Source organism: Miscanthus floridulus, chromosome 15, assembly GCF_019320115.1.
Source record: "Miscanthus floridulus cultivar M001 chromosome 15, ASM1932011v1, whole genome shotgun sequence".
NCBI classification, from domain to species: Eukaryota; Viridiplantae; Streptophyta; class Magnoliopsida; order Poales; family Poaceae; genus Miscanthus; species Miscanthus floridulus.
This window is the reverse complement of record NC_089594.1, coordinates 73,299,120-73,312,157: the sequence shown is the minus strand read 5'-3', so window position 1 is coordinate 73,312,157 and position 13,038 is coordinate 73,299,120. Positions and strand designations below refer to the sequence as shown.

Below are 13,038 nucleotides of genomic sequence, written 5' to 3'. Positions count from 1 at the left end.
CTCCCTCCCAGCCGCTCGCAGGTCCGCGTTAGTGCTGTCGTCAGCAGAAGAAATGGAGCCTGCTGATGCGCTGCCGCGCAGGAAACCTTGACCTCCGCTGCCAGCCACCGCACGCGCTGCATTCCATCCGCCGCCGCCGCAGCTTTTGGCCCATCCCTCGCTCTGGCTTGTTGCCAGCTCCGCCCGCCTGCCCCAGCTTCGACCGCCTTGCCGCCCCCGGGGGGGGGGGGCTCGCAACGGTCTCTTCTGCTGCCGCTCGCCTCGCGTCCCTCGCCACGGCAAGTTCCGGCTCCTGCCGACGCCGCATGCTCGAGGGGCGACCGAGCGTGAGACTATGTCCTGCGGACTATGACGCGCTATCGGGGGGCTGCTGCGTGGGGAGAGGGCTGCTTCAGACGAGCTGCGCAGAGGGAGAGGAGTGAGCAGGAGCGGCCGGAGCTGCTGCTGCTCCCAGCTGGGGCTGTTGCGATGCTGGAAAAGGAGATGAGCAGGAGATGCTCATGCTACAGGATATACGGCTCTAATATCAGTTGTTAGTCGCTGAATTCTTACTCTTGATAGTAGCAGAATTCTTACTCTCATCGAGAGAGGATGACACTAGGAGTTTGGGTAATTTTTTTGTTTATTTCTCACACAAATGTCATGCCAACCTGAGGGGTTGGGGATACATATTTATAGGCTGCTAGTCAGCAAAGCATATGCCAAGATGCTAGATGCTAATATGCTGTCCTAAAACAGATGCTGTCCTAGATGCTAAGATGTTGTCTTAGCCAGTCAAGGATGCTGTCCTTGATGGGCAGCAAGACCACCATGCAGCCACAAGGACCATATGTTGCAGCCCCACAAAAACCAGCCAACACATAGACTTATCCCATCATACAGATCAGGTGCTCAAAACATTCTGAATGAACTAGTTTTAAACTAGCTTTGTTGACTGACTGTACCATCCAACGCAATCCCCCCACCTAGAATTGCAATAAAATAAGCAACACATTGGTTGAAATAAGTTTATTCAGAGTACATCGCATTCAGAGTTTCATGCTGGAGATTGGACAGGTTATATATGGAACACCAGTCACCCTCCATCTCTTAGGAGTCAGAATCTGGATGGAAACAGCAAACGAACACTGGAAACACAAAAGCTCCGCAATCTTGACAGAACGAACAGCTCTGATCATGCCCAACTACACCGATCTCTACTGGATAATGTGGACGTCCATCGTCAGCATCTTGGTGTCCTTCCTCAGGTTGAAGAGGCAGATGTCGTCTGGTTTCAGCTTCTTGTCAGTCACAAACTTCCTCCAGCCTTCACCAAAGATCTGATGCCTCCCGTGCTTGGCCTGGAATTCAGGCTCCATGCATCGTCCTTGCTGCGACCTGGGCACCGAAGCCTCATAGTCGTAGTCAGCTGGTTCTCGTCGCCACCTGGAAGATACTTTGTTGCATACTCTGAACCGATTCCCTGGTAACATATGGAAGATGTAAAAGAATTCGGTGATAATACAGGCACAGAAATAGGTTGCAGTGAATTGATCTGATCAAAGAGACCTTTCCAACTTTACTCACAAAATGTTGACATGGTGTGTCTGACTTGACTACCAAATGAACAAGAATAAACCTTCGGAAATGAAAAGCCAGTTTTCTTCTTTTACTTGTATATATAGCACCGCACAAGAGAGAAATGATGACTCACCAGAATGCACAGCCTGCTGTTAACATTGCTGTTCTTCATGACAGTCACATATACAGGGATCTCCGACTGGATAGCTCCAACTTTCTCTTCTACTTTACTCCTCTGTTCATCAGTTAGAGACGTTTTCCATGGGAGCATATATGGAGGCTTAGCAACCCCATGCCTAGGACTCTTGGCTGAAGGGACATATCCTGCAGAGAAGCCCATTCACAAACATGCATCGTCATTAGAGTCAGAGCATGTTCCATATATATATATATATATATATATATATATATATATATATATATATATATATATATATATATATATATATCTATATATATATATATATATATATATATATATATATATAACTACTATCCTGTAGCTGGCTACAGAATAACTTATTCTGTAGCCACTTTGAGTTACGATAATTACTATGTTATTTTACGAGATTATAGTAACTCCTTACTAAGTGGTTTAATATAACGTTATGGTAAATATCCCCATGTGTTATAGTAACCCAACTATCGTAAATATGTATTTATATTATGGTAAATTAGTATATAAAATTATAGTAAATGGAGGTGGCTACAGAATAACTTATTTTGTAGCCGGCTACTGAATAGCCTCTCCCTAGAACTACTATTCTGTAGCTGGCCATAGAATAACTTATTCTGTAGCCACTTTGAGTTACGATAATTACTATATTAATTTACAGTAACTCCTTACTAAGTGGTTTACTATAACGTTATGGTAAATATTCTCATGTGTTATAGTAACCCAACTATTGTAAATATGTATTGACATTATGGTAAATTAGTATATAAAATTATGGTAAATAGAGGTGGCTACAGAATAACTTATTTTGTAGCCGGCTGCTGAATAGCCTCTCCATATATATATATATATATATATATATATATATATATATATATATATATATATATATAGAGAGAGAGAGAGAGAGAGAGAGAGAGAGAGAGAGAGAGAGAGAGAGAGAGAGAGAGAGAGAACTAAATCTATAGGAAACACCAAATGCAATACTTATATAGTTATATATAACCTTGTGGCTGCAGGCGGCGGCTTTGTACAAGTGGATGATATATCAGTTTCACTCCCTTCTTGCTCTTTGATGATTGGAAAATGCAGTTATCACCTTCTTGCAACTTATTGTGGCGAATGAAGCCCATCCAGCCCGTAGAAACAGCACAGCGGTCATCGGTGGTTATGTCCAAATCGATGGTCCGTACCTTGCTACCATCAAGTTGACAGAGCTGGATGGTCCCATTTTCGTTTGTGAGGTGTTTAATGACATATTTCTTGGAGATGGGCTAGCAAAATGGTTTTAGAACTATATTAGTTTACAAACTTCGATTTGATCAGTGTAGGTGAAGGCTCGATACTCAAACATGAAGCACAAGTGAAGCATATCTTAAATGCATGAACACCTACTGACCAGAATTCCAGAAGCCAGAGTGTGAAGTGAAGGAGTGGTTCCACATAATGATTCAGTGAAACGGATGGAACCGTTACGCTCCCCCCTCCTCCGCCCCCGCCCCCGCCCCCGCACGCCGCCCCCCAGCCTAGATCCGCTGCCGCCGGCCGCGGCCCCCGGTCGCCGCGTGCTACAGCGCGCTCCCCTCCCCGCGGTCACCCTCCTCATCCCACTCGCATCGCCCGCGGTGGCTCACAGCCATAGATCGAGCCCGTCTCCCACCGTTCCCCACCCCGTGCGTCGCCTCCCCGCCGCCCGGTCGCCGTGTGGCCGAGTTTCCGCCTTGGCGCGCCTGCTGCTGGTGGCTGCGGGGCCGGACCTCCGCCTCGGCGCTACCACCGCGACTCCCACTGCTGCTGGTGGTGGGTCGGACAAGACAGGAAGCACGTCGGCCAGGCGCGTCAAGTTCGCCTCCCCCCTCTGCAACCGGCCGGTGAGGTGTTACTACTCCGCCAGCGCTACGCCTACCAAATCTTGCCTCAGATCCGCTGCAGTAGGGCATGGCTCTCAATCCGCCGGGCATTCAACTCCTCCACTCCAGTCTGCAACGCCCTGCCTTCAAGGGGATTTCCCCTACCGAGGGGGCGGCTCAGGGCTGTCACCAGGGCATGGCAGCAGGCCGGTGGGGCGCATTCACGCGCAAGCCTCACGTTAGAAGACGAAGACGGATGGTCAATGGTGCGCCTGAGACGCTGGTGGCGTCTCCCCGAGTTCAAAAGCACGACGCATTCAACACCCTCAACCACCCAGGTCAAATCGGCGCGCCACCACCACCACAGTGACGAACTGCAGCGGCGCTTGAGAGGTAAATGCTTTCGTTGTCTCTCCCCTGGCCACGCTGCGGCGGACTGCAGGGACCTGGTGCGCTGCTTCTCTTGTGGCCGCTGGGGGCATAAAAGTTATGCGTGCAATGGCAGACCATCAGCCTCTAGGCAGCAACCCCCCGCCCCCGCCCGCCCGCCCAAGACTGCTCCTCCACCCCTCGACGACACCAACTTCCCACCTCTACGTTCGAGCGCGATGGCCAGGCCTGGGGACCCCTCTGTCCATCCCCTGGACACCTGTGTCGTGGCCTTCTCCGTTGAGAGCATGGACCATGAGCTCGATCGCCTCTCCATGCATGGCATGGTGGCATGGCTGGGGTGAACCGCCCGGTGGTGGGGCCTAAGGTCATCAAGAGGGCCATTTGCCACTAGTTTCTGGTCCATCCGGAGGATGTCACCATCGTTAGGCACGTACCCGAGGACTTCTTCATCGACTTCAAGCACCGCCACCACCGCGACAAGGCCATGGCACAGGGGACTTTCCCCTATCGCAACCTCGACATCCACACAAGGTCGTGGCAGCTGGTCACGCACGGCGACATCTATGACCTCAAGTTCTGCATTCGCCTATGCATGGAGGGCATCCCCCTCCATGCCTGGAACGAGAGCATCGCCAAGAGGGCAGTCACCAGAGCTTGCTGAAAGCATCTAGGCCCCTAGTTGGATTTCGGTGATTAATGTCAATACAAAGATTACTATGACTAACGTGTGTTTTGCAGAGGCAATTAAGTTAGGTCATGGTAATGGAGATCGATTGGGCAATCGAGGTTGTCATGCCCCTACGATGGAAATCGTTTCGGTTTTCAAAGGATGGACGACAAGGTTAAGGATGACTAGTTCTAAGTGTCGATTGGAGTTGGAGAGACACTTAGAGTAGTTTAGGACTTTGTTTTTCCTTTGGCCGTACTATGAAGGGGGGTATGAACGGGTAGCTTGACCTAGTTGAGTCTAGTGAGTTAGGTGTGGTGCACACTTGTTAAAACTAGCTCTAGGTAGCTCCTATGAATGCCTAAGATCCTTTGAAGCAAACTTCATTCACATATGTTCGGAAGTTGGAAGTGAATGGAGGGTCAAATACTGACCGGACGCTGGCTCCGGTGCGACCGGACGCTGGCCGCAGGGTCCGGTCAGTTCATTTGACCGAGAAGTTCAAGTCTGGTGTGACCGGACGCTGGGAGGTCATGTGACCGGACGCTGAGGGCCAGCGTCCGGTCAACTCCAGTAAGGGTCCAGACTTGGAAAAGTGTGACCGGACGCGTCCGGTCAGTGTGACCGGACCCTGAGTATCCAGCGTCCGGTCGTTTACAGTAAGCATCCAAGAGCGACCGGACGCGTCCGGTCGATACTGACCGGACCCTGACAGCGTCCGGTCATCACTTGAATACTGGTTCGCGGGTTGAACTGACCGGAGCGTCCGGTCATCATGACCGGAGCGTCCGGTCACCCCGCAGAAGCTCATAACGGTTAGTTTTTCAGGCTGGCTTATAAATAGAAGCTCCACTCGTGAGTGGAGAATCATCTTTTGCTCATTCCAACAGCTGAGAAACACGTTTGTGAGTGCCAAGAAGAGCAAGATCCTAGTGAGGTGTTTGTGATTTGAGAATCCAAGAGAGTAGCCTCACTAGCAAATCAAGAGTAGCAAAGTGTGCATCCATCTTCTCATTAGGCTTCGCGTGGTCAAGTGAGAGTTCGTGCTTGTTACTCTTGGTGATTCGCCATCACCTAGACGGTTTGGTGGTGATCTGGGAGTTTGGTGTTCACCCGGCGGAGCTTGTGGGTGACCCAACTCAAGTTGTGAGCGGCTTTGGGTGATTCGCCGCGACGGAGTGTCGAAGAATCAACCCGTAGAGAGCACTTGATCCTTGCGCGGATCAAGGGGGAGCTACACCCTTGCGCGGGTGCTCCAACGAGGACTAGTGGGGAGTGGCGACTCTCCGATACCTCGGCAAAACATCGCCGCGTTCCTTTCTCTCTCTACTTACTTTGAGCACTTACTTTGAGTATTTACTTTGAGCAATTCAATACTTGTTTTACATCCATAGAATTGCTTGCTAGAGTAAGTTTGGAACATAGGTTGAGAGGTTGTCGTGCATTAGTTTAATATAAACACTTTTCTAGGCACAAGGGGTTAATTGGGCTATCCATAGGATTTGATTATTGCAAGAGAATTTAGAATTAGCCCAATTCACCCCCCCTCTTGGGCATCTTGATCCTTTCAATTGGTATCAGAGCCTCGTGCTCACTTTTTAAGCTTAATCGCTTAGAGCAAGATGTCTCACGGGGATGGACCTCCTCCTATCTTTGAGGGAGATGATTTTCCATATTGGAAAATCCGCATGGAGGCATACTTAGAAGCTCTAGATGTTGGAATTCTTAGAGCCGCCTCTCAAGGGTTCCCCGCACCTAGGAATGCCGCACAACTTCAAGGCGATGAAGTGAATTATGAGAAATGGAATGCAAAGGCTCGCAACACCATTTTTAGAGGCCTTTGCAAAGAGGTGTTCAATCGTGTAAGGAACCACAAAGACGCCCATGCTCTATGGTCGGACGTTTGTGCGCTCCATGAGGGAACCAAGAGTGAGCGTGAGGAACGCTATCATCTTGTGATTAAAAAGCTAAATTCTTTTGAGATGTTTCCCAAAGAAAGTGCTAATGAGATGTATTCTCGATTAAATGTTCTTGTAGAGGAAGTCAATGGGCTTAGGACTTACTCAAATGTCACCATCCGATGTTGTGAGAAAAATCTTGAGTGTCCTCCCCATTGATAAATATGGGCACATCGTGACCGTGCTACATCAAGGTGATCTTTCCACCGCTACACCGACACAAATCTTGGGAAAGATCAATGCTCATGAGATGTACATGCACATCACACCACAAGATGGCTCATCCTCTACAAAGAAGAAAGAGAAGGACCTAGCATTCAAAGCTAGCCAAGACAAGGGCAAAGCAAGACTTGAGTATGAGAGCTCAAGTGATGAAGATGATGAAGAAAGCCTTGCCCTCATGGTGAAGAAGACCACCAAGATGCTAAAAAGGCTAAACAAGAGTGGCATCAAGTTTGATGGCAAGAAGAAGAAGTTCTTCACTAGCTCAAGAAGAAAGCCAATCTCCGAGATGGATTGCTACAATTGTGGCGAACTTGGTCATCTAGCTCATCAATGCACAAAGCCCAAGAAAGACAAGTTCAAGAACAAGGGCAAGAAAGATGATTCAAGTGATGAAGATGAAAAGAAGAAGAACAAGCCATACAAGAAGAGAGATGGCAAAAAGAGGGAGTTCTACAAGAAGAAGAAGAATGGCAAGGCCTATATTGTCGGTGATTGGCTCACGGACATTGATTCATCAAGTGGATCATCCGATGATGATAGTGACGATGAAAAGGTGGCCGCCATTGCTATTGATCTTGCATCTTCACCACCACCATCGCCATCATCCTCTACACACCTATGTCTTATGGCCAAAGGTGAACGCAAGGTAACTAAGAGTGATGATAGTAGTGATGATGAACATGCTAGTGATAATGATAGTGATAGCGATGATGATGACTCACCTACCTATGATGATCTTGTCAAAATACTAAGAAAATATACTAAGATCATTAGAAAGAGTAGAGCTACAAATGAAAAACTTGATGCTAAAAATGACTCACTCTTAGCTAAATGTGACACATTAGAAAAGGCTAATGATGAGCTCAAAGAAACAAATGATTCTATATCATCCAAACTCAAGGAGCTCAAATCTTCTAAGAAAGAGCTTAAAGATAAAAATGATAAACTTGAGTGGGTGCACAATGAGCTTATCACTAGTCACAATAAGCTAAAAGATGAATATGCAACTCTAAAGATCAATTATGATGCCCTTATTATTGCACAAGAATTCTTACCTAAATGAGCCACATGATGCTACTAACCATGTTGTTAAGATTGATATAGCTACCTCATGTGATGATTTAATTGATGAAAGCATTGAGCATGGATCTAGTAGCAAGGGCAAGCAAGTGGTTGAGTGCAATAACTATGATGAGTATGTCAAGCTCAAGAGTAACAATGAGAAGCTCATGAAAGATCTTGAAGAAATGAAAAGTCACAACACCATTGTGCTAGAAACTCTTGATCATGACAAAGAGGTGATCCTTGAAAATGAGAAGTTAAAAGAAGAAGTCAAGAAACTCAAGGAGGAGAAGAACAATGATCTTCTCAAGGAAGAGAATAAGAAGCTCAAGATGGAGAAAGAGCATCTCAAGGTGGGATTGAGCAAGTTTGCTAGAGGCAAGCATCTCCAAAGTGAGCTACTCATGAATACCGTCATGAAGATGGATAGAAGTGGCATTGGATATATGGCAAGTGTAGAGAAGAAGAAGGCTCAAGCTCAACATCAACAATCAAAGCCAAAGCCAAAGCCAAAGAGATGTTTTGAATGTGGACAAGAAGGCCACTTTGCTCATGAGTGTCAAACTCCACCGCCACAACCCTTGCCCAAGCATGCTAGACCCTTTGCTTTCAATGCTCACTACATGCTTAGAAAAGATTCGAGTGGAAAGATGAAAGTCATGTTCTTGGGTCCCCCCAACAAGAGTAGGCCTAAGAAAATTTGGGTGGCTAAGTCACTTGTTGAGAAGGTGAAGGGCCCTCAACAAGCTTGGATCCCTAAAGCTTGAATCTCTTGTGTGTAGGTGAACTACAAGACCGGTGGAAGTCATTGGGTTATTGATAGTGGTTGCACTCAACATATGACCGGTGACCCTCGTATGTTCACCTCACTAGATGAAGAGGTAGATGGACAAGAGAAAATAACATTTGGAGATAATTCAAAGGGCAAGGTTAAAGGATTGGGCAAAGTGGCAATATCAAATGATCATTCCATCTCCAATGTACTTTATGTTGCTTCATTGAGCTTCAACTTGCTATCCGTTGGGCAATTGTGTGATCTTGGCTTTCAATGCTTATTCACCGAGAAGGAGGTGGTTGTGTCCAAGGTAGATGACAATCAAGTGATATTCAATGGATTTAGATACAACAACTTATATCTAGTTGACTTCACCTCCGAAGATGCAAACTTGAAGACTTGCCTATTCACCAAAACAACACTTGGGTGGCTATGGCATAGAAGACTTGCTCATGTTGGGATGAGCTCACTCAAGAAGCTTATGAAGAATGATTTGGTGAGAGGGTTGAAGGATGTAAAGTTTGAAAAAGACAAGCTTTGTAGTGCATGTCAAGCCGGCAAGCAAGTTGCAAACACTCATCCAACCAAAGCTTTCATGTCAACCACAAGAGTGCTAGAACTCCTACACATGGATTTATTTGGACCAACAACATACAAGAGTTTGGGAGGAAATCTCTATTGTCTTGTGATTGTGGATGACTATTCAAGATATACATGGGTGTTCTTCCTTCATGACAAATCCGAAGTTGCATCTTGTTTCAAGAAGTTTGCCAAGAGAGCTCAAAATGAATTTGAAGTGAAGCTCAAGAAGATAAGAAGTGACAATGGCAAAGAGTTTGACAACACAAACATAGAAGCTTATTGTGATGAAGTTGGAATCAAACATGAAGTCTCCGCAACCTATACTCCTCAACAAAATGGTGTAGTTGAGAGGAAGAACCGGACTTTGATCACTCTTGCAAGGACAATGCTAGATGAGTACAACACCCCCGAAGCTCTATGGGCGGAAGCAATCAACACCGCATGTTATGCATCCAATCGCCTATTTCTTCAAAAGTTCCTTGTCAAGACTCCATATGAGTTGCTCAATGGGAAGAAGCCGGACGTCTCCTTCTTTAGGGTGTTTGGTTGCAAGTGCTACATCTACAAGAAGCGGCAACACCTAGGGAAGTTTCAAAGGCGTTGTGATATAGGTTTTCTTGTTGGTTACTCATTGAAGTCCAAAGCATATAGAGTATTTAATCATGCCACCGGCTTGGTTGAAGAAACATATGATGTGGAATTTGATGAATCTAACGGCTCCCAAGGAGCACATGAGAATCTTGATGATGTAGGTGATGAACCATTGAGGGAGGCTATGAAGAATATTCCGGTGGGAGACATCAAGCCAAAAGATGATGAAGATGATGTACAAGTCATTAATCAACCCTCTTCATCAAATGTACCACAAGATGGTGAAAAAGTTAGGAGAGTAGAAAATGAAGATACTCATATCTCCCATGAGCAAATGGTGGTACAAGCACAAGATGTTGATGCTCCACAACCTCCTCCTCAAGTGGTCAATAGAAGAAATACACCTCTCCTACAAGATCATCCACAAGATCTCATCATAGGGAGTCCAACAAAGGGGGTGATGACTCGATCTCAAAAACTTACTTCATTTATTGCTCATCACTCTTTTGTCTCTTGCTATGAGCCTACCAAGGTAGAAGAAGCTCTCAAAGATCCGGATTGGATCAATGCCATGCATGAAGAGTTGAACAACTTCACTCGCAATGAAGTTTGGAATCTTGAAGAGCGACCAAAAGGTGCAAGAGTCATTGGAACGAAGTGGGTGTTCCGCAACAAGCAAGATGATCAAGGTGTTGTTGTGAGGAACAAGGCAAGACTAGTAGCAAAGGGGTTCTCTCAAGTTGAAGGTTTAGATTTTGGAGAAACCTTTGCATCGGTTGCAAGATTAGAAGCCATCCGTATCCTTCTTGCATATGCATCACATCATGAAATGAAACTATATCAAATGGATGTGAAAAGTGCATTCTTAAATGGCTTTATTAATGAACTAGTCTATGTTGATCAACCTCCCGGGTTTGAAGACCCTAGATATCATAATCATGTTTATAGGTTGTCCAAGGCACTATATGGGCTTAAGCAAGCCCCAAGAGCTTGGTATGAGCGCCTTCGGGACTTCCTTATTGAGAAGGGCTTCACCATTGGGAAGGTCGATACCACACTATTCACCAAGAAGCTTGATAGGCATATCTTCATTTGTCAAGTATATGTTGATGATATCATCTTTGGATCATCAAATGAAGACTCATGCAAAGAATTTGGTGAATTGATGTCTAAGGAGTTTGAGATGTCAATGATTGGTGAGCTTACATTCTTTCTTGGTTTTCAAGTCAAGCAAATGAAAGAAGGCATCTTCATCTCTCAAGAGAAATACACAAAAGATCTTCTCAAGAGATTCAAGATGGATGAATGTAAGCCAATCAAGACCCCAATGCCTACCAATGGACATCTCGACCTAGATGAGGGAGGTAACTCGGTTGATCAAACTCTCTACCGTTCCATGATTGGTAGCTTGTTATATTTAACCGCATCTAGGCCCGACGTCATGTTTAGTGTGTGTATGTGTGCTAGATTTCAAGCTAGTCCTAAGGAAACTCATTTAATTGCCGTAAAAAGAATCCTTAGGTATCTTAAGCACACACCAAGCATTGGCCTTTGGTATCCCAAAGGAGCTTTATTTGAATTAATTGGCTATTCCGATTCGGATTACGCCGGATGCAAAGTTGATAGAAAGAGCACATCCGGAGGGTGCCATTTGCTTGGTAGATCACTTGTGTCTTGGTCCTCCAAGAAACAAAATAGTGTGGCTTTGTCCACCGCCGAAGCGGAATACATTGCCGCGGGTGCTTGTTGTGCACAAATATTATACAATGAAACAAACTTTACTAGACTATGGAGTAGCTCTAGAGAAAGTACCTCTTTTGTGCGATAATGAAAGTGCGGTAAAACTTGCAAATAATCCGGTTCAACATTCTCGCACCAAGCATATAGATATCCGCCATCACTTTCTAAGAGATCATGTAGCTAAAAATGATATATCACTAGAAGGTGTAAGATCCGAAGATCAATTAGCGGATATCTTCACTAAACCGCTAGATGAGGCTACATTTTGTAGATTGCGGAACGAGCTCAATGTACTTGATTTTAGTAACTTCACTAAAAATTGAGCTTGTGTTGTCCCTTGCATTCATTGTAATATACAACATGTTTAATTTGTGGCAATGCATATAGGGCTTGTCTAACATGGTTAAGATAACCGCCGAAAAGCGTGTGAAGAAGCTTAACCTTGGATCAAACTTGACAAGCAACTAGATTTACTTACAAGTATTACATATGCATGAATGTTGTTTTGTCGTTTTGTTCCATTTGCCCTCTTGTTGCCTATTTTCTCAAAAAGAACTATAGCCTAAGGCAAAATATTTTGAAAAATATGAGGGTTTGAGAGAGGTCACTCACATCAGTCCCAATTGGTGTTTATTTGGATCTTATTCAAGTTGGGACTTGATTGGGAACAGGTAGCGCGAAGGAATGTTGAAGGATTGCTGTAAAAGGTGCACCGGACGCTGCGCCGGACGCTGCTGTCCAGCGTCCGGTCAGTTCATAGGAGGTGAACTACTGATGAAGGAGTGACCGGACGCTGCGTCTGTGCGTCCGGTCAGGAAGGGTTCTGCGTCCGGTCGATCGAAGGAAGGACAAGCAGTACTGACCGGACCCTGCCTGCGTCTGGTCATGGACCACCGGACGCATCCGGTCACGATTTCAGAGGATTCGGACCTCTCTGGAATCGACCGGACGCTGGGTGGTAGCGTCCGGTCGCTACCACCGGAGCATCCGGTCAGTGGATCTCGCGCGTCTTAAGGACTCTTTTCCCCGTTTCCTTTTCTGTCACGTTCTTGGGGGTTACTTAACCGCGTCCTCGGTCACCCGTCGTGACCTAGCCCGAGTCGCCACCGTCCCTCGCGCCACCACGCTCGGTCCCCTCGCCAAGCCGCGCTGCCATCCCGCGGGCCTCCGCGCCTGCTCACTGCCGCGCCTCTGTAGCGCCCCAGGGCCCGCTGCCGAGCTGCGCGCCCCGGCCTCACGCGTCACCGAGCCCCGCGCCTGCTCGCCTCCACGCCGTGCTCCAAGCTTCTCGCACCCAAGCTCGTTGTTCCATCGGTGCCAAGGCTGAAAATCCTCGCCAAGTGATCTTGCCCTATCCTCCCATTGTTTGGTAAGGCAAATCTTGTGGTTCAATCTTGATCTCCAATAGTGACCTAGATCAAATTCCAAATACATTGATTCCCCATTGCATTCAGGGCGTT

The 13,038-nt window shown here is 46.4% G+C and overlaps 1 protein-coding gene across 1 annotated transcript in view; it reads right to left on the bottom strand.

Moving 5' to 3' along the window:
* LOC136507654 (B3 domain-containing protein LOC_Os12g40080-like) overlaps positions 1-3,168 on the bottom strand; it is an 8,753-nt gene extending 5,585 nt beyond the window's left edge. The window contains exons 1-3 of the mRNA XM_066502312.1: positions 2,742-3,168; positions 1,694-1,884; positions 1,297-1,462 (exon numbers count right to left, since the gene is read on the bottom strand). Coding sequence (XP_066358409.1) covers positions 1,297-1,462; positions 1,694-1,884; positions 2,742-2,868 — 484 coding nt within the window. The 5' untranslated portion in view covers positions 2,869-3,168. The remainder of the gene's footprint in view (positions 1-1,296; positions 1,463-1,693; positions 1,885-2,741) is intronic.
* Positions 3,169-13,038: the final 9,870 nt, after the last annotated feature.